This window comes from Danio aesculapii, chromosome 12 (assembly GCF_903798145.1).
Source record: "Danio aesculapii chromosome 12, fDanAes4.1, whole genome shotgun sequence".
Classification (NCBI taxonomy): Eukaryota; Metazoa; Chordata; class Actinopteri; order Cypriniformes; family Danionidae; genus Danio; species Danio aesculapii.
The window spans coordinates 51053423-51075922 of NC_079446.1; the positions used below are offsets into that span (position 1 = coordinate 51053423).

Here is a 22500-nt window from a genome sequence, read left to right on the forward strand (position 1 = left end):
GATAATAGTTTGTTCTCTGGAGAAAGTCTTATTAGTTTTATTTCGGCTAGAATAAAAGCAGTTCTTAATAGTTTTAAAGCCATTTTAAGGTCAATATTGTTAGCCCCTTTAAGCTGTATTTTTTCGATTGTCTCCAGAACAAGCCACTGATGTTCAATAACTTGCCTAATTACCCTAACTTTACCCTAATTACCCTAGTGAAGCCTTTAAATGTCACTTTAAGCTGAATACTAGTGTCTTGAAGAATATCTAGTCTAATATTATTTACTGTCATCATGACAAAGAGAAAATAAATCAGTTATTAGAGATGAGTTATTAACACTATCATGATTAGAAATGTGCTGAAGAAATCTGCTCTCTGTTAAACTGAAATTAGGGAAAAATAAACAGGGGGGCTAATAATTCTGACTTCTTTTGTAAATATATTTATATATGTCTATATATGCATGTATGTATATTTGGTTTGGTTTGAAAGACCAAAAGTTGGCTTATTATTATTATTATTATTATTATTATTATTATTATTATTATTATTATTTTGATTTTTTTTTTTTCAAATTGCCAAATTCTTTCTGAGGAAAGTTGATTGTTCTGGTCAGTTTGTTTTTTGCCTGTAGGCTCCAGTTTTTAATTTAAAGCAAGTTTGAGCAGATTTCTAAAAACAATTGTAATGATAGATGATAATAAATTTGTATTTCAAATATAAGTCTTTTTCATATTTCTTTATAATACATTTTCATTATTTATAAAACTGTAATATAAAACGTAGTTTAAATGCACATGGGCCTGATAGTGTAATGTTAAAAGAATGTTCATTAACTGATAAAGAGTTTATTTTAGCCAAAATCCAAATGAAACATGTCTCATACATCAGTATTGATAAAGGATGCAGCACAGGCTGTGTGTGAATGAGTGTCTATGGGTGTTTCCCAGTAATGGGTTGCGGATGGAAGGGCATCCGCTGTGTAAGGCAAGGCAAGGCAAGTTTATTTATATAGCACATTTCATACACAGTGGCAATTCAAAGTGCTTTACATAAACAGAAATAAAAGAAACAAGTATAAGAGAAATAAAAACAATTATTGAAAATGGTAAAAATGAAAATAAAATAAAATAAAGCTGATAAAATGTGTTATAAAAGAATTAAAAAGAAGAGAAAAACATAGTAGTTCGATCTGTCGGACGTAGCACAGTGCTCATTCAGTAAAGGCACAGCTAAACAGATGTGTTTTCAGTCTTGATGTGAATGTGCCTAATGTTGGAGCACATCTGATCATTTCTGGAAGCTGATTCCAGCAGCGAGGGGCGTAGTAGCTGAAAGCCGATTCACCCTGCTTTGACTGAACTCTTGGAATTTCTAGTTTATTTTATCCTAAAGATCTGAGTGATCTGTTAGGTTTGTATTCAGTGAGCATATCTATAATGTATTGAGCTCCTAGGCCATTTAGTGATTTATAGACCAGTAATAATACTTTAAAATCTATTCTAAATGTGACTGGGAGCCAGTGTAAAGACCTGAGGACAGGTGTGATGTGCTCTGATTTCCTGGTTCTGGTCAGAATTCTGGCCGCAGCGTTCTGGATGAGCTGCAACTGTCTGACTGTCTTTTTGGGAAGGCCAGTGAGGAGGCCATTACAGTAATCCACCTTGCTGCTGATAAAGCATGAACAAGTTTCTCTAAGTCTCACTGGAAACAAAGCATCTAATTCTTGCAATGTTTTTGAGATGATAGTATGCTGATTTACTAACTGCTTTGACATGACTATTGAAACTCAGATCTGACTCCAGAGTCACACCAAGATTCTTGACCTTATTTTTTGTTTGTTGACCCTTAGAGCCAAGGTACGCATTCACCTTGAGAACCTCATCTCTGTCCCAAACGCAATCACTTCAGTTTTCTCTTTGTTTAACTGAAGAAAGTTTTGGCACATCCAATTGTTAATTTCATCAATGCATTGGCAGAGGGTGTCAATGGGGCTGTAGTCATTAGGCAGTAAGGCTAGGTAGATCTGAGTGTCATCAGCATAGCTGTGGTAGGAGATTTGGTTTTTTCTCATTATTCAGCTCAGAGGGAGCATATAAAGGTTGAACAGGAGTGGTGCCAGAATCGAGCCTTGTGGGACTCCACATGTCATGGGTGTCCACCTCGAACTATGGTCACCTATACTGACATAGTAACCTCTCCCTTCAAGGTAAGATCTAAACCATTTGAGGACCGTCCCAGACAGCCCAACCCAGTTTTCCAGCCTATCCAGAAGTATGCTGTGATCGACAGTGTCAAATGCAGCACTGAGATCAAGCAGTACCAGCACTGTTAGTTTGCCTGATCTGTATTTAGGCGGATGTCATTGATTATCTTTATAAGGGCGCTCTCTGTACTGTGATGTGGTCTGAAACCAGATTGATAATTGTCTAAACAACCCCTTGAAGTTTAAGAACTTGTTGACCTGGTTAAAAAACAACTTTTCAATGATTTTGCCAATGAAAGGGAGATTTGAGATGGGCCTGTAATTGCTCAATATGGTGTTATCCAGGTTGCTCTTCTTCAAGAGGGGTTTAACAACTGCAGTTTAGGTGAGTTAGGAAAAATCCCTGAGAGAAATGAAGCATTTACCACTTTTAGAAGATCCATTTCTAAGCAGGTCAACACCGTTTTAAAGAATGATGTGGGGAGCGTGTCGAGACTGCAGGTTGATGTCTTCATAATTTGCACGATCTCTTCTAAGATTTTGCCATTAATTGCCATGAAATCGGACATAATGTCTGATTTCTTCAGTTGTGGTTGAGCTAGTCTGACGTCGACACAACTTGGCTGATTGGATGAGCTGATTGCCTTTCTGATATTATTGATCTTGTCAGTAAAGAAATGAGCAAACTCATTACATTTGCTTTCAGAGAGTAGCTCACTGGGAATCCGACTGGGGGGGTTGTGAGTTTCTCTATCGTTGCAAAGAGTTTACGAGCATTGTTTACGTTGCTGTTTATAAGGCTTGAAAAGAAAGTCTGCCTAGCAGTTTTTAGTTCCATATTAAAAGCACGAAGACTGTCTTTATAGATATTATAATGGACTACTAGTTTGGTCTTTCTCCACATACGCTCAGCTTTTCTGCACTGTCTTTTCGTCATTTTTATTCTTGGGGACCTAGTCCAAGATCCCCTTTGCCTGCTAGTTATTCTTGGCTTTAACAGGAGCAATGTCATCTATGACATTCTTAACTTTAGAATTAAACAAATCAAGGAGAGAATCAACAGAGTCTGCAGATATACTTGGTGCTAGCGATATGGCCTTCATAAACTGCTTATTAGTGTTCTCATTTATGCATCTCTTTCTGACAGAGACAGATCTGTCTTTAATAGCTGGAGTAACAGTAATATAAATGCACAGTAAAACATATGCTGGAATAGTTGGCGGTTCATTCCGCTGCGGAAACTCCTGATTAATAAAAAGACTAAGCTGAAGGAAAATAATTGAATAATAAATCAGTATTGATAAAGGATGCAGCACAGGCTGTAGTTTTTCAGACAAATGGTTTCAAATTGGACATGCTTCTCTGAGTGATCAGGAGAACTGGCAGGGATCAAATACTTTTGCATGTGGCTGTATATTCTGCAGTTAGTTTTCAGGGTATATTATTCACAGACTGCTATAATGATGGACTGTGCGTTAAAGTGGGAAAAACACGAGCATTAACGGCATTATCATGATGGACTCATTCAGTAGCGAAATAAAGTTTATGTGACTTCCACTTTTCCTTAAAGCTCCTTATGTTCACCTCTTTTTGCTGCTGCCATTCTCCCTTGCGTGTGTCACACACCTTCACACGCCTTATTCTTGCTCGAGAAACTCACCGGCACAATTTTGGTGCTTGCTGTTTGTTTCTTAAGCCGCTACAGCCTCTCACGTGACAGCAGGGAAAGGCACAGCCAATCACAATGATCATATGTGTTTGGGGGGTGGTGGGACTCAAGGAGAGACGTGATTTAACCCTTTCTGCATGTCTAGTTTAATATTAACAGTGTGATTTTTATTTTTATTCTATTTTTTTTTTTTAAGTGAATTAAATTATTGGTGGGGACATTTTAATAGTTGGCGGATATTGGTGAGGCCCTCCTCACAGTATCAGGATCAACCTTTATTAGCTCTTCTGAACTCAAGAAAAGCTGTGTTCACTCACTGCATTTGATTTATGAGATATTTGGCTAATAAATTAGACCTGAGAAATAAATCTGAATGAAATATGAATATCCACTGAGTGCTGCCGTTTGTGTCCTCAGGATTTTATATGTGTATAATATTAATGAAATGTTATTACCTCTAAAACATCTTTTATGATCAGGTGAAGTGTCCTGCACATGAATTTAATTACAAATGTAGAATGTATTAATTATTATACAATTACTAATGATTAGGAAAACAACGTAAAGCATGTTAAAAGTGTGTGTGTGCGTGTGTGTGCAGATGTTTAGAGTGTTTGTGAGTATATGTGTACATATTACAGCATAGGTATCAATCTGGATTCCTAGAGGGCCGCAGCTCTGCCCAGTTTTGTTGTAACCCTGATCAAACACAGCTGATCATCTAATCAGAGTGTTCAAGACTAGAGACTATTGATCAGGCGTGAGTTGGAGGTGGTTGGAGCTAAACTATGCAGAGCTGCGGCCCTCCAGGAATTGAGTTTGAGACCACTGCTATACAGGTATATGTGTGTTTGTGTGTGTACTTGTGCACAGGTGTTAGTGTGTGTGTGTGTGTGTGTGTGTGAGTGTTGACTGGTGTCCATCTGTCTACTGTGTGACAGGAGCAGCTGCTGTTATTAGTGTAATGATGATGATGATGATGATGATGATGATTAGTGTTAATTAGTGAACTCTCACGCCTGCAGCTGCTCTGATTGAGGGATAAAACACTTTATATTGGATTATTCAACTTTTTAAATAACATACTGACATGAGAGACGAGTGTTTTATTCTGAGATCTGTGTGTGTGGTGGTGTGTGTGTGTGTGTGTGTGTGTGTGTGTGTGTGTGTGTGTGTGAATGAGTGTGTATGGGTGTTTCCCAGTACTGGGTTGCAGCTGGAAGAGCATCCGCTGTGTAAAACATATGCTGGAATAGTTGGCGGTTCATTCCGCTGTGGAGATTCCTGATTAATAAAGAGACTAAGCTGGAGGAAAATAATTGAATGAAGAAGTTAAAACATATTTTACCATCACTCTATAAATGACCAGCTCTGCAGTCTGAACACACACACACACACACACACACACACACACACACACACACACACACTCACACATAATCAGCATCACAGGTGATCATGGTCACAGTAGTGAAATAGAAACTCTAAAATACAACAGCACGAGTCACTGCTGTGGCTGATCAAGACCCAATTATCCATTATTATCGAAAAGAGGGCTGTAAAGTGTGTGTGTGTGTGTGTGTGTGTATATGTGAATGCGTGCGTGATCAGGACGTGCGTGTAACTCTTATCATCACTTCACTGCACTATGATAATGAATCTGGTGTGTCAGTCAGTCAGCTCTCTGACCCATGTGTGACCTCTGACCTCTTAGTGACCGCTGACCCCTGTGTGTACAGTGTGTGTTCAGCTGCGATCGCTCTCCTCAATTTCACAGCGGTCTTAAATTTCATTACAAACGCACACAGTTTCTCTTTCAGACAGAGATTAGATCTGCTGGACACACACACACACTGTAGGAATAGCCTTAGCTCCAGCACTTAACAGTAGCTCTGCTGAATCACTAAAACATTATCAGTGTGACGGGGAAAACATCACATGCAAAAAAATAAATGCAAAAAAGGTTGAGTTTTACTGTATTTATGTCTGTGTGTGTGTGTTTATGTACAGTTGAGGTCAGAATTATTAGCCCCCCTGTTTATTTTTCCCTTATTTCTGTTTAACAGAGAGCAGATTTCCTCAACACATTTCTAATCATGATAGTTTAATAACTCATCTCTAATAACTGATGTCTTTTCTCTTTGTCATGATGACAGTAAATAATAAATAAGACTTTCTCCAGAAGAAAAAATATTATCAGACATACTGTGAACATTTCCTTGCTTAAATGGTGTTCTTGCCAAAGATCATTTGGGAAATATTTAAAAAAGGAAAAATACATTTAAAAGGGGGGCTAATAACTCTGACTTCAACTGTGTGTGTAAAGTTTAATTATATTGTATTGCAACATGTTAAAGTTAATCAAATAAAGTCAAAGCCAATTCACAGATTACTTGAAAATTAAATGATTTAATAACAATACTTTGCTGTGGGTACAACTGAGTTCGTTACAAAACAAGTGTATAAAGGCGGCATGGTGGTTCAGTGGTTAGCACTGTGGCCTCACAGTGTTGGCGTGGGTTTCCTCCGGATGCTCCTGTTTCCTAAAACTAAATGGGCTGGAGTGTATGTATGTGTATGTGTGTGTGAATGAGTGTATATCGGTGTTTCCCAGTACTGGGTCGTGGCTGGAAGGCCATCCACTATGTAAAACATATGCTGGAATAGTTGCTGGTTCATTCTGCTGTGGTGACCCCTGATAAACAAGAAACTAAGTTAAAGAATGAAATAATAAAAGAGTGGGGTTGGGTGGGATGGGGTTGGGTAGAGATATTATTTGCAATAATAACAAATGCATATGATAATTTTCATTTTTTCAAGACTGACCCCAGATCAGCTCTTATTCTACACTCACACTAATGGATTTAAACTGGGCATATACATTTTCTTTTCAGCTTAGTCCTTTATTAATCAGAGGTTGCCACAGCGGAATGAACCGCCATCTATTCCAGCATATGTTTTACACAGCGGATGCCCTTCCAGCTGCAACCCAGTACTGGGAAACAACCATACACACTCATTCACACACACTCATACACTACGGCTACTGTAGTTGATCAATACCCCTGTAGCGCATGTGTTTGGACTGTGGGGGAAACCGGAGCACCCGGAGAAAACCCACACCAACACAGGGAGAACATGCAAACTCCACACAGAAACACCAACTGATCCAGCCAGGACTCAAACCAGAGACCTTCTTGCTGTGAAGCCACAGTGCTAACCACTGAGGCACCATGACGCTTATCATCTGTGTTTTATTTATTTAAATATTTTATTTTGGCTGTAAAATATAATAAAGCAACAGTATAAAGTGCTCAGCATAAATAAGCTCTTGAAAATTAATATTTGTATGTGTTTATTAGTGAGTATAGACGATATATTTAGACATTTTAACTTGTGTGCTGTAATGTTTGGACTGTGATCTTCAGTTATTTTGTTAGATTAGTTGTTTTGTTTGTATCTAATGTATCTGTACTAATCTATTACTGTAGAGCAGGGGTCACCAATCTCGGTCCTGGAGGCCCGGTCTCCCTGCAGGGTTTAGCTCCAACTTGCCTCAACACACCTGCCTGGATGTTTCAAGTATAACTAGTAAGACCTTCATTAGCTTGTTCAGGTGTGTTTGATTAGGGTTGGAGCTAAAATCTGCAGGACACCGGCCCTCCAGGAACAAGTTTGGTGACCCCTGCTGTAGAGCATCCTGGAGAGAATATTACTGTACCAGAGAGATCTGTGAGGGGTCGACTCGTTTATGATCAGCACTGTATAAATATGTTATTATTACAGAAATTATTACAGTGCTCAGCTTATATGAGTACACCCCTCACAAATCTCTCTTTTAAATTCATATTTTAATAGGAAGCTTTACAATATTATATTTGTGTATATACATTAGAGCTTATCTAACAAAATAACGTACGATAACGCTCCAAAAACTAATACAGCCAAACTTATGTTATAGAAAAATATTCAATTCAAATTTGCAAAAGAGGAAAAATCAAGAGAAGCAAGCAAAAAATGTTATCTTTTCTTCCCATAATGTATTTTAATTTATTTTTTAGTTTGTACACATTGAAATACAGTACAACACTTTACATGCATTATTGTACAACAATAACCTTGCTGCATTTACAAATTATACAAAATAAAAGGATATATATATAAACAAACAAACAAACAAACAAACAACAATAAATAAAAATGTCCCTTTTTTGGTTAACAGTAATCTATTCAAAAGCGATCACTATTATCACACTGAATACAGTGTACAGCAAATATATAGATTAAAGAGTGGATCAGAACTGTCAGACTGGAACTACATTGTCCACATAAAGATTATTCATCAACTTCTTCCTCTGTTCACTTCACAGCTTCCGTATGTCTGATGAAGGACTTTGTTTTCAAAGACATGCTGTTTAGCTTTTAGTATGTAAGTTATTTTTTCTAATGGCAGGCCTGACAACATCTGTTTGATCCATTGAGTAGTGTTTGGTCTTTGTCCATAGCAAAGCTGCATTTTTTTTTTGCCATAAAGCAAGCTGAGGTCTATAAACACTTGTTCGCTTTACTATAGTTTGAGTTCTCTGGGTATGAGCCCAGCAATAAAAGCTTTGGGAGGAGGACTCTTATCTCTTCCCAAAAATAATGTTTGTACAATGCCAAATACAGTGAAATGTGGTTCCTCTAGCTTCCAAACATTTTGTGCAAATATCTGGTGTTTTAGAAAAAATGTAGTTGTAATTTTGTAGGTTGTGGTTTTTCTATTTTTCAATATCTTTCAATTTCTACATATGTTTGATGACTAAAATATTATTTAATTAAATTAATATATCTGTTTACTAAATCTGTTTTGTTTAAAAACACCAAAATACACTGGTTATATTCACTGAGAAATGGAGAGATATATTCATTTTCAAAATGGGCTGTACCAAAGAGCATTGAATCACCAAGAGGCGACACTCTGTTTATATTTGGGAAACAGCTACTAGATATTGGAATGAAAATTCCAATAGAACAACAGCACAGATAACTAACATTAGACAGAATGAATTACAGTGAGTTAAAATGAGCACATCCCCTTTGACTTTTAACATTTTAAAACAATATCCCAATGAAAACAGACAATTTCCACAATGTTGACAAGACTAAGTTTAATACATCTGACATGTAAAATATCTGTTTCACAAATAACACAAGAGTAAGGTTAACAAATAACTTAATTACTTTTGTTTTGTTTTGTTTTACTCAAATTAAGTTGAAGCAAAAGTGAGTATACACAATAAACGTCCATTATCTGGTAGCTTGTGTGGCCTCCCGCATTAAAGATCATGAATAAATATAAATACATTTGGAGATAGTAGCCTTTTAAATAAAACATTATTAGTCTTTTTTTAATAGACAAATACTATTATAATATAATACTCCAACAAAAGTACTGTAATCTGTTATCAACATCCCATTTTGAAAGTCATGTTGATTTAATTGAACATGTCAGTATTCATTTATATTATACCAGTGAGTAAACTATTAAATTAAAGTCATTTAAAGTCATTTCAATTTCAAGAAAACAAGTATGGTTGATATATTAAACATTAAGTCTGTAAAATAAACTATTAAAAGTGTTGACGATTGTGATAGTAAGTGTTGTATTGTCGTCTTTCAGGCTGTATTTCAGCTTTAAAGCACTTTTAAAATGAATAAATAAAACACAAAGCAGCTGCTTGCCATCGCGACAGCAATAAGATCTAATGGACGGCCGATCTCTTTCACTCCAGAATGGCGGAATCGCTGAGCGCTGCTGCTGCAATGGAACGTTCTATTGAGTGTCGCCTCTTGGTCATTCTAAGCTCCTTGGCTGTACTCAATTATTCTGAACACTGTATTATTATTTTTTAAATCAACAAAACAAAGCCTGCTCTGGAGCCGGTTCACTGTTTAGCGCAAGTTACCATGGTAACAAAACCTGATCAAAACAAACTCGCCGTGTTCTCAAACTTACCATGGTAAAAGCCCAAAATGTGCAGGATTGACTGTTATTGGCAGAGCATTAGATTCAAGCGCCTAACAACTTGTTGCTGTAAAATGTAACAGTAATACCGTAGTATAAATGTACTATGTCACGGTAGGCCTACTACACATGTACATTCGTATATAACAGCATTAATAACACAAAACTCTAACTCTTCTGACACTCTGTGCAGTATTAGCTTCTAAACCCACATGTTTTCATTTCTGGGCATGTGAATAACTCGATTATCCATTATAGAGAGTGTATCTGTGCTGAAATCAGCCTGTGTATGATGGGATGTGTCAACGTTGCCTCCTGTGTCCATCAATAATACATGCAGGTGTTTTCTGAGTGTGAGTGTTTGAATGGTGTGGGGACAATAGCGCTTCCCCTGATGGAAAATAATCTGCTGCTCATCCAAAATACATGAGAGAGAGGAGAGCAGGTCAGCCGGCAGCTTACAGACCAGCATAGCTTTATTTACACACACACACACACACACAAACACACACACACACACACACACACACACACACACACACACACACACACACACACACACACACACACCTACCTGACCCATGCATATACTGAGTCAGTGGAGATGCTGATCAGGCTGATTGTACACTGTTTTTTAAATGCTCTTTAGTGTATGTTAAATGAATGTTCAGCACATATTTCAATCAAATAATACTAATAAATAAATATTTGGGTGAGTGAGTTAGTGAGTGAGTGAGTGAGGGTTAGGGTTAGATGTTAGTGAGTTAGAGTGGGTGTGTTCTCAATGATGGCGGGTTGTTCTCCTGGACTGATGTTCACTGTATACACACTGATCAGATCTGCTGAAATCTCATCAACATCTGCAGATTAAACTGACTTTCTGCCAGCAGCACACACACACATACACGCTGTAGTTTTCCTTCAAGAACAGCAGTAAAATCCAGTAATGTTTGGTCCAGAAACACACAGTTAATCTTCAGTTCAGATTATAACAACAACACACAGACACACACACAGCAGCTTGTTTACAGGGAGTCTGAGCATCAGTAACGAGAAACACACACATTAATCTCCATCATAAGAGTGCAGACAAAAAAAACTACATTCATTTCCTCTCCCTGTCTCAATTTCTTTCTTCTGTTCAACACAATGGAAGATATTCTGAAGAATGTATGTAAAACTGCCATTATATTTGTTCTCTAACATGCATGTTAATGGCTACCGCTTTCCAACATTATTCAGCATATCTTTCTTTGTGGAATAATAATAAATATTCACCTGAGAGAGACTTAAAAGTGAGTCATTTTTAATTTCTGGATCAACAAACACTTTAAAAGAGTAGGAAACTTTTTTAACCTCAAAAAATATAGCTTTGTTTTTATATACAAGTATAGATTATGTGTGTTGTTTAATTTGTGAAGCACTTTGGTCAACATTTATTGTTTTTAAATGCATGAAACAAAACACAAAACGAAACACAAAACAAAAAAATGAGAAATGAAACAAAACAAAACAAAACACGAAACAAAATGTGAAACAAACAAAACAAAAAACACCCGAAACAAAACAAAACAAAACAAAACACAACACAACACAACACAACACAACACAACACAACAAAAAATGAAAAATACCCAAAACAAATGAAAAACACCCAAAACAAAAACACCCAAAACGAAAAAAAATAAAATAAATTACGCAAAGCAAAACAAAACAAAACAAAACAAAATGAAAAACACCCAAAACAAGACAAAAAATGAAAATTACCCAAAGCAAAACAAAACAAAACAAAATGAAAAAAACCCAAAACAAAACAAAAACACCCAAAACGAAAAAAAATAAATAAATAAAATACCCAAAACAAAACAAAACAAAACACAAAACAAAACAAAAACACCCAAAACAAAAACACCCAAAACGAAAAAAAATAAAATAAATTAAGCAAAGCAAAACAAAACAAAACAAAATGAAAATTACCCAAAACAAAACAAAAAAACCCAAAACGAAAAAAATAAATAAATAAAATACCCAAAACAAAACAAAACAAAACAAAACAAAATGAAAAAAACCCAAAACAAAACAAAAACACCCAAAACGAAAAAAAATAAATAAATAAAATACCCAAAACAAACAAAACAAAACAAAACAAAACAAAACAAAAACACCCAAAACGAAAAAAAATAATAATAATAAAATACCCAAAACAAAACAAAACAAAACAAAACAAAAAAATCTATGCATTGTCAGCTTGTAGACTTGCATTGCTAGTGCAGTGGAGTTTTCCTTGCTGTAATGTGTGTGTGTGTGTGTGTGTGTGTGTGTGTTTCAGGTGGTGTTGGTGTTTGCCCTCAGCATCGGCGCTCTGGTGATTTACTTCATCGACTCCTCTGAGTGAGTACAGGTTCATCTTTATTTCTACTAAACTCAAATATGTGAAGGTTTTCTCCATTAGTCTAAATCTAAATGCAGTGAGCAAAACAAAATCATGATGCATTGACTTATATTATCTCCAGGATATTAATAATAATAATAATAGAGAGGTAATAATTATGGATAAAGTGATCTTGTGGGCTTGTGACATCAAGTTGTTGTAAAATGTAAAAGTCATAAAATAGAAATAAATGTATAATTTGGATTGTATAGTACAGGGTTCTAGAGTTAAGCACATGGACTAATGTTTTTTAATAATAGAAGTGCAAAATAGATTTTAATTGGAGAATAGACTTAGTAAGGAATTAATATAAAACAATAATAATCATCATCATCATCATCATCATCGTCATAATAATAACAACATTTATTAAACACTTTTTAAAAATATCGTAAGCTTTATATTTTTATTTAATTTATACATTTTTATTGTAGTCTATTGTTATGCAGCACAAAGGACAACAAAAATAAATAAATATATAAAATTAAATAACAGACAAAAGTTTAATAACGAAAACCGCTACAATCCCACGAAATGATGTTGCCAATCTGAAATTAATATTCATTCATTTTCTGTTCAGTTTAGTTCCTTATTTATCAGGGGTCACCACAGCGGAATGAACCGCCAACTATTCCAGCATATGTTTTACACAGCAGATGCCCTTCCAACTGCAACCCACTACTGGGAAACATTCATACACTCTCCAACACGGGGAGAACATGCTATCTCCACACAGAAACACCAACTGACCAAGCTGGCACTCGAACCAGCGACCTTCAGTGCAAACCACTGAGCCTCTGCGCCGCCCTCTATCTGATATTAACATAAATAATAATATAAAATTGAGCAATTAAAGAATCAGAGATGCATTTCAACATTTATTGCAAAATATGCATGAAGTACTTCAAGAGTGTGCTCAGACTGTCATTCACTCTGCTTGATGGCAGTGGGCGGAGCTAAATATGTTGTTTTGCTCACCTTTGCTCTGTGATTGGTGGAATTCTCACTGCAGCATCATGGGTAATGTAGTTTTACCGCATAAAGTCTGTAAATAAACATGATTGCTTAAAAAATAAAGTGAATTAAATAATCAATGAACAACCTCTGAGCTCACAGCAGGTCTGTTTAAAACACTATAAAAGACTTCAGCAAACTCATTTACAGACTCTTAGCTGCATAAATAATCTATATACTATCAAAAGAGCTCATGTATTATGAATATATGAAAGTGGCCTAATAAAGATTTGTGCTGTGTTCTGTCTAGCGGAGGCTGTGTAGATGAATGAGTGATGGCGAGGGTTGCGGAAGGAATCGTCCCTTGGGGAACGACAGACAGATTTAGCAATAGAAAGAGGAGTTTAGAGCTTCAGCGGTGAGGGTGTGCTGTTATAGACCTCAAACTGACGTCATGTGAACATCTCTTTCACATACACACACACACCACTTCCCGAGCTTTTAAACCTGAAGACCACTATAACACAGCACCGCCGCTGTGAGAGCTGGGACACTGCTGTTTGTGGAGCAACATCTGCTTGTTCATCTTCTGAACAGTACCATTAATAATAATTCATTTTATTTGTAATGTGGCTGTCTTGTGCTCAAGGCTATGGATCTAACGATTCACTCAACTAATGATTCACTCAACTCGAGATTCACTTAACTTAAGAATTCACTCAACTTATGATTCACTCAGATCACTCCTCATGATTCATTTAACTTTGATTCATTCAGATCACTTAACTCATGATTCACTCAACTTATGATTCATTCAGATCACTCAACTCAAGATACACTCAACTTATGATTCACTCAGATCAATCAACTCAATATTCACTCAACTTACTATTCATTCAGATCACTTAACTCAAGATTTACTCGACTTATGATTCGCTCAGATCATTCAACTCATGATTCACTCAACTTATGATTCACTTAGATCACTCAACTCAAGATTTACTCACTTATGATTCATTCATATGACTCACTCAAGATTTACTCAACTTATGATTCACTCAGATCACCCAACTCAAGAATTACTCAACTTATGATTCACTCAACTCAAGATTTACTCAACTTATGATTCATTCAGATCACTCAACTCAAGATTCACTCAACTTTTGATTCATTCAGATCACTCAACTCAAGAGTCACTCAACTTATGATTAACTCAGATGACTCAAATCAATATTCACTCAACTTATGAGTCATTCAGATCACTCAACTCAAGATTAACTCAACTATAATTCATTTAGATCACTCAACTCATGATTCACCAACTACTATAATTCATTCAGATCACTCAACTCATGATTCACTCAACTTATGATTCATTCAGATCACTCAACTCATGATTCACTCAACTTATGATTCATTCAGATCACTCAACTCAAGAGTCACTCAACTTTTGATTCACTCAACTCAAGATTTACTCAACTTATGATCCTTTCAGATAACTCAACTCAAGATACACTCAACCCTTATGATTCACTCAGATTACTTAACTCAAGATACACTCACCTTATGATTCACTCAAGATTCACTCAACTTATGATTCACTAATATCACTCGACTCAAGATTCACTCAACTTATGATTCACTCAGATCACTCAACTCAAGATTCACTCAACTTGTGATTTACTTACATCAGTCAACTCAAGATTCACTCAACTTATGATTCACATAGATCACTCAACTCTCGATTCAAACGATTCACTCAACTGAAAATTTGATTCGATTCATGATTTTGATTTACAGCAAGTCAGGTGTAGTTGATCTGCTGTTCATTTACTGCACCCCAGGCCATTCACGCTGTAGGTGATTTGATTATTTTTCTTCATCAGAATATTTAACAATAGTAGCTATAGACTTGCACTGAATGAATCATTAAGCTCCCCAGTCTCATTTACAAATCTCCTTCTTTAATGTTCCTCTGAAGGAAATAAGCCACCTACATTTGAATGGCCTGAGGGTGAATAAATGAAAGAAATAGTTCATCCTAATCACAAAATGAGCCCTTTGACACTAACTGAATGCAGAAGCGCAATAAAAGTAGGTTATTCTACACATATATTAACATTTACAGTGCACAAGTCAAACCAACCTGACCACTGATGATTATTAGCTGAATATCCTTCTGCTTTCTGTGTTGAGAATGCTCACAAGACACACATGAACCAATTACTTCTGGTGTCAGTGACCAGCTCTGGAAAAAGGAGTGTGCAAGGAGACTGAATTAACCTAATTGCATCCCTTCAGCTAAACACACATGCAATATAGTATGCATGAAATGACATTTGACTGATACACTTACACTGATCCGGTTTTTCTACATAATAAAAGCCTGGAACACATGCAGGAATGTATGCTTGGTTTGCTACCATAAATATGTAATGTTTGTGTTTTAGATGCCAAACAGTGGTGCTTGTTTCAGTAAGTCTCGACTCTTTGTGTTATAATCGTTCTGATCTTTCATTTCTGAACGGCACGTCCTGTTTTTGGCATCAGAAACACACTCTCATGCTCAAAGCAGACCCGTCCACACAGGATGTAGGCCTTATCCTCTTCCTTATTAGTGCGTCATGAGGGATTTGGCGATTTGATTTGATTCTGTGGCCTCCGGCGTTCAGAGTTGAATTGTCCTGAGCTCTATAAACCTGCAGCGGGCATCAGCTCACAGCCGGACTGCAGCATTAGAAACCGCTTTAGAGGATGGAGAATTTCATTTGTCAGAAATAGAGCTGTGTGTGTGTGTGTGTGTGTGTGTGTGTGTGTGTGTGTGTGTGTGTGTGTGAGAGAGACACTGTGTATCTGTGTTTTTACATTGGAACATATGTTTGTTTGCAAGAAGTGAACTCCAAACAGACTCTCCAGGACATTTATATGTCATTGTTTCTGGAAGGGCTGATACATGGATGAACAGAGATGAACTGTTCAAAAATAAAGTGACGTAAACAGAAGTGAAGTGAAGTGAATTCAATTCAATTCCCCTTTATTTGTATAGCGCTTATACAATGTAGATTGTGTCAAAGCAGCTTCACATAAAAGGTCACAGTAAATAGAAACAGTGTAGTTCAGTTTGTAGTGTTTAAGTTCAGTTCAGTTGAGCTCAGTTCAGTGTGGTTTAATAATCACTACTGAGAGTCCAAATATGAAGACAAATCCATCGTTGTGCAGCTCTACAGTCCTGAACCATGCAAGCCAGTGGCGACAGCGGAGAGGGAAAAAAACTTCACTAAGGCGGAAGTGAAGAAAAAAACCTTGAGAGAAACCAGGCTCAGTTGGGCACGACCATTTTAATTTCTCCGCTGGCCAAACGTCTTGTGCAGAGCTGCAGTCTCAGTGGCGGAGGCTGGAAGCTGGCCTCAGCGAAGACTCGTCTGTCCCTGGAGCGTCACAGGAATCAGTCTCCTGTTCTCCACTCCTCCATGACCATCGCAGTAGTTGTTCAGGATTCGGCCAGGTCCAGGATATGGAAACCTTGGGATCATCTCGTCGCTGGTCTTGGATTGAATCAGTGGTGCTGCGTGGTCTGAGGGTCTCGGGATGAGTATGCCCAGGAGGAAATAGAAAATAACGAGAATAATTAGCGTAGCTGCTGTTCATAGTGTATATAAACAAGGTGGAGAAACCTGTGTGGAGCACATTCATGTATCATACCGCTAAGTGGTGCACTAAGTGTATGCTTTACTGAACAGATAGGTCTTTAATCTAGTTTTGAATTGGGAGAGTGTGTCTGAGCCTCGGACGTTATCAGGAAGGCTATTCCAGAGTTTAGGAGCCATAAATGAGAAGGCTCGACCTCCTTTACTCGACTTTGCTATTCTAGGTACTACCAGAAGCCCTGAGTTTTGAGACCTTAAAGAGCGAGTTGGATTGTAGCGAGACAGAAGATTGGTTAGATAAACAGGAGCTAGATTATTTAAAGCTTTAATGTAAGAAGCAATATTTTAAATTCAATACGAAACTTAACAGGCAGCCATGTAAGGAGGATACATTGGGGTGATGTGATCAAATTTTCTAGACCTGGTAAGAACTCTGGCAGCTGCATTTTGTACTAGCTGAAGTTTGTTAATAGAGGATGCTGGGCAGCCAGCAAACAGTGTATTACAGTAATCCAGCCTAGAAGTCATAAAAGCATGGACTAGCTTTTCTGCATCTGAGATGGATAGCATACTTCGTAACTTAGCAATATTTCTCAGATGAAAGAAAGCAGTTTTTGTGACATGGGAAATATGATTTTTAAAAGTTAAATTACTGTTTAATATGACACCCAGATCTTTTATAGTAGAGCTAACGCTAACTTTGTATCCCTCTAATTGTAGGTCGAGTTGTGAGATCTGCTGTGTACAGGATTTAGGCCCAATTAGTAATAATTCTGTTTTGTCTGAGTTTAAGAGAAGATAATTGTTGGTCATCCAGTCTTTAACATCTTTAATACACTCAGTTAGCTTGGACAGATTAGACGTCTCGTCAGGTTTAGTTGAAATATATAATTGAGTATCATCTGCATAGCAGTGAAAGCTGATCCCATGTCTTCTAATAATGTCTCCCGGGGGTAGCATGTATATTGTAAACAGCTAAGGGCCTAAAACTGATCCTTGAGGCACCCCGTATTTTACTAGGCTGACTTGTAAAAGCTACACATTATTATTCACAAATTGGTTACGGTCATTAATGAAGTGAAAATAAGTGGTGAAGTGAATATACCTGTAAGTGGTGAAGTAAACAAAAGTGAAGTGAGCATAAGTGAAGTGAACAAGTAAACATAAGTGAAGTGAACATAAGTGAAGTGAACAAGTAAACATAAGTGAAGTGAACATAAGTGAAGTGAACATAAGTGAAGTAAACATAAGTGAAGTGAACATAAGTGAAGTGAACATAAGTGAAGTGAACATAAGTGAAGTGAATATAAGTGAAGTGAACATAAGTGAAGGAAACAGAAGCGAACTGCACAGAAGTGAAGTGAAGTGAACATAAGTAAAGGAAACAGAAGTGAAGTGAAGAACATAAGTGAAGTAAACAGAAGTGAAGTGAAGTGAACATAAGTGAAGGAAACAGAAGTGAAGTGAACATAAGTGAAGTAAACAGAAGTGAAGTGAAGTGAACATAAGTGAAGAAAACAGAAGTGAAGTGAACATAAGTGAAGTAAACAGAAGTGAAGTGAACATAAGTAAAGGAAACAGAAGGGAAGTGAAGTGAACATAAGTGAAGGAAACAGAAGTGAAGTGAACATAAGTGAAGAAAACAGAAGTGAAGTGAACATAAGTGAAGTAAACAGAAGTGAAGTGAACATAAGTGAAGTAAACAGAAGTGAAGTGAACATAAGTAAAGGAAACAGAAGGGAAGTGAAGTGAACATAAGTGAAGGAAACAGAAGTGAAGTGAACATAAGTGAAGTAAACAGAAGTGAAGTGAAGTGAAGTAAACATAAGTGAAGTGAAGTAAACAGAAGTGAAGGAAACAGAAGCGAAGTGCACAGAAGTGAAGTGAACATAAGTGAAGTGAAGTAAACATAAGTGAAGTAAACAGAAGTGGAGGAAACAGAAGCGAAGTGCACAGAAGTGAAGTGAACATAAGTGAAGTGAAGTGAAGTGAACAGAAGATAAGTGAAGTGCACAGAAGTAAAGTGAACAGAATTGAAGTAAACAGAAGTGAAGTGAACATAAGTGAAGTAAAGGAAACAGAAGCGAAGTGCACATAAGTGAAGTGAACAGAAGATAAATGAAGTGCACAGAAGTGAAGTGAAGTGAAGTAAACATAAGTGAAGTGAAGGAAACAGAAGCGAAGTGCACATAAGTGAAGTGAACAGAAGATAAGCGAAGTGCACATAAGTGAAGTGAACAGAAGATAAGTGAAGTGAAGTAAACATAAGTGAAGTGAACATAAGTGAAGTGAAGTAAACACAATTGAAGTAAACAGAAGTGAAGGAAACAGAAGCGAAGTGCACAGAAGTGAAGTGAATATAAGTGAAGTAAACAGAAGTGAAGTGAACAGAACTGAAGTGAATTGAAGTGAACAGCAGTGAATAAAACTGAACTAAAGTCAACATAAGTGAAGTGAACAGAAGTGAAGTGAGTGAAGAGAAAATAATTTTACAGAACTGATGTGAAGTCAACAGAAGTGAATTGAAGTGGACAGAATTGAAGTGGCCAGAAGTGAAGTGAACAGACAAAGTAAACAGAGGTAAAGTGATGTGAACTGGGTTAAGTAAAGTGAACAAAAGTGAGACGCACAGAAGTGAAGTGAACCAAAGTTAACAGAAGTGAATTGAACAAGTGGAGTGAAATAATTTTTATTTTATTTTTTTACTGAACTGAAGTGAAATAAACTGAGCTGATGTTAAATGAACAGAAGTGAAGTGAAGTGAACATAAGTGAAGTGAACAGAGGTGAAGTGAACACAAGTGAAGTGAAGTAAACAAAAGTGAAGTGAAGTGAAATAAACAGAAGATGAGTGAAGTAAACAGAAGTGAAGTGCACAGAAGTGAAGTGAAGTAAACAAATGAAATGAACAAGTCAAATGAAGAGAAGTGAAGTGAACAGAGGTGAAGTGAACACAAGTGAAGTGAAGTAAACAGAAGTGAAGTGAAGTAAACAGAAGATGAGTGAAGTAACAGAAGTGAAGTGCACAGAAGTGAAGTAACAGAAGTGAAGTGAAGTCAACAAATGAATTGAACAAGTCAAATGAAGAGAAGTGAAGTGAACAGAGGTGAAGTCAAGTCAACAAGTAAAGTGACCAAGTGAAGTGGCTGATGCAGTTATAGGTGTAGTTGTTGTTTTGATTGCAGTAGTTGAGCTGTTGTTTAGCTGTAGTTGTTGTTGTTGAGCTGTTGTTGTTTAGTTGTAGTTGTTGTTGTAGTTGTAGTTGTTGTTGAGTTGTTGTTGTTGTTGTAGTTGTAGTTGTTGTTGTAGTTGTTGAGCTGTAAGTGTCTGCGCTCTCCTGTATGTAAATCCGCTTGTATTCTGTGACCTGAGACTCTCTGAAGTATTACTTACGTTAAACGTCTCTTAATTACAGCCGGGCTTCAGTTTCTGCTCAGAGGAGCTCAGGTGTGTGTTTCACTGACCTGCTGAACACACACGCACATGCACGCACACACACACACACACACACACACACACACACAGCGGGCTGCTCTCTCTCAGGTCCTGTGATGATGTCAGGTTTTGTTCAGTCTCTTCCACTGCTATAATTCTGTGACTCTGACTATATCTACACTGAAGGAAACTGTACACACACACACACACACACACACACTGTTTTATATTATTTATTTTTCTATATGACATTAGGGTTTATTCATAATTGTTGTAATATCTAATATTAATTTATAATAATTTCAATAATTAGACGTTTTAATGATTTGTTTATTGCTTATTATATTTTTATCCTACAGAAAATGTTATTTCCTTTTATTTTGGCTGGAATAATATTAATATTTAAAGCAACGTAAGGTCAAGATTATTAGCTTCTTTTCCAATAGTCTCCAGAATAAACCACTGTTATACAAAGACTTGCCTAATTACCCTAACTTTACCCTAATTACCCTAGTGAAGCCTTTAAATGTCACTTTAAGCTGAATACTAGTGTCTTGAAGAATATCTAGTCTAATATTATTTACTGTCATCATGGTGAAGAGAAAATAAATCAGTTAATAGAGATGAGTTATTAACACTGTTATGATTAAATGTATTTTCTATATCCTCCATATAGAATACATCTTTATTATCATTATCACAAGCATAATGATCTTATATCTTAAAATAAATCAGTTGATCATAATATTATTGCTGTAATAATACGTTCTGCTTCAGCATCTTCCCATTTAAAGCTGCATGCTAATGTTAATTGCTGAATTATGTTCATATCTAAACTAAAGCATTATTATATGAGTCAGCATTAGATCATTAGGATTAATGTCTTCATTAATGCTGTTTTTACAGTCCCATTGAGTCCTGTCAGCATTTCGACAAGGACTTCACCCTGCAGATCGACATGGCCTTCAACGTCTTCTTCTTGCTGTATTTTGGACTGCGTGTAAGTTTATTACACACACACACACACACACACACACACACACACACACACCACACCACACACACACACACACACACTTCCTTTGTGTTTGGTAATGATTGCTGTTTAAACTTAAAATTTATTCTTTTTATTATTATTTATTTGTTAGTTTTATGGTTTTGAGATGCACTTTCTTGACATAAAAATATTTATATTTATTTTCTTGATCACATTTGAACTTTTATTTTTGCTTAATTTTTAAATTAACTTTTAAACACTTTATTCTGGGCAATAAAGCGAAAATATAAGAACTTTGTGGTTTTAGCAGTTACCAAAACGTGTCTTTTTAAGTATCTATTAAATTAAATGAAAACAGTTTTCTTGACTTTGCCAGGTTCTTTTTATCACATAAAAATGGATCATTTTGATAAATATTTATTTATTTCCTTGTTTGTTTATTAATTTATTAATTTACTTGTTTATTTTTTCTTATTTGTTTATTAATTTATTAATTTACTTGCTTATTTTTTCTTATTTGTTGTTTATTAATTTATTTATTTAATTGTTTATTTTTTTCCTAATGTTTGTTTATTAATTAATTAATTTACTTGTTTATTTTTTTCTTATTTGTTTGTTTTTAATTTATTATTTACTTGTTTATTTCTTCCTAATTTGTTTGTTTTTATTTATTAATTTACTTGTTTATTTCTTCCTAATTTGTTTGTTTATTAATTTATTAATTTACTTGTTTATTTCTTCCTAATTTGTTTGTTTATTAATTTATTAATTTACTTGTTTATTTCTTCCTAATTTGCTTGTTTATTAATTTATTAATTTACTTGTTTATTTCTTCCTAATTTGCTTGTTTATTAATTTATTAATTTACTTGTTTATTTTTTTCTTATTTGTTTGTTTATTAATTTATTAATTTACTTGTTTATTTCTTCCTAATTTGTTTGTTTATTAATTTATTAATTTACTTGTTTATTTCTTCCTAATTTGTTTGTTTATTAATTTATTAATTTACTTGTTATTTCTTCCTAATTTGTTTGTTTATTAATTTATTAATTTACTTGTTTATTTCTTCCTAATTTGTTTGTTTATTAATTTATTAATTTACTTGTTTATTTGTTTCTTATTTGTTTGTTTATTAATTTATTAATTTACTTGTTTATTTTTTCTTATTTGTT

The 22500-nt window shown here is 35.7% G+C and overlaps 1 protein-coding gene across 1 annotated transcript in view; it reads left to right on the forward strand.

Moving 5' to 3' along the window:
- The first annotated feature begins 12097 nt into the window (after window positions 1–12097).
- LOC130238168 (calcium-activated potassium channel subunit alpha-1-like) overlaps window positions 12098–22500 on the forward strand; it is a 71116-nt gene continuing 60713 nt past the window's right edge. The window contains exons 1-2 of the mRNA XM_056469078.1: window positions 12098–12256; window positions 21238–21331. Coding sequence (XP_056325053.1) covers window positions 21290–21331 — 42 coding nt within the window. The 5' untranslated portion in view covers window positions 12098–12256; window positions 21238–21289. The remainder of the gene's footprint in view (window positions 12257–21237; window positions 21332–22500) is intronic.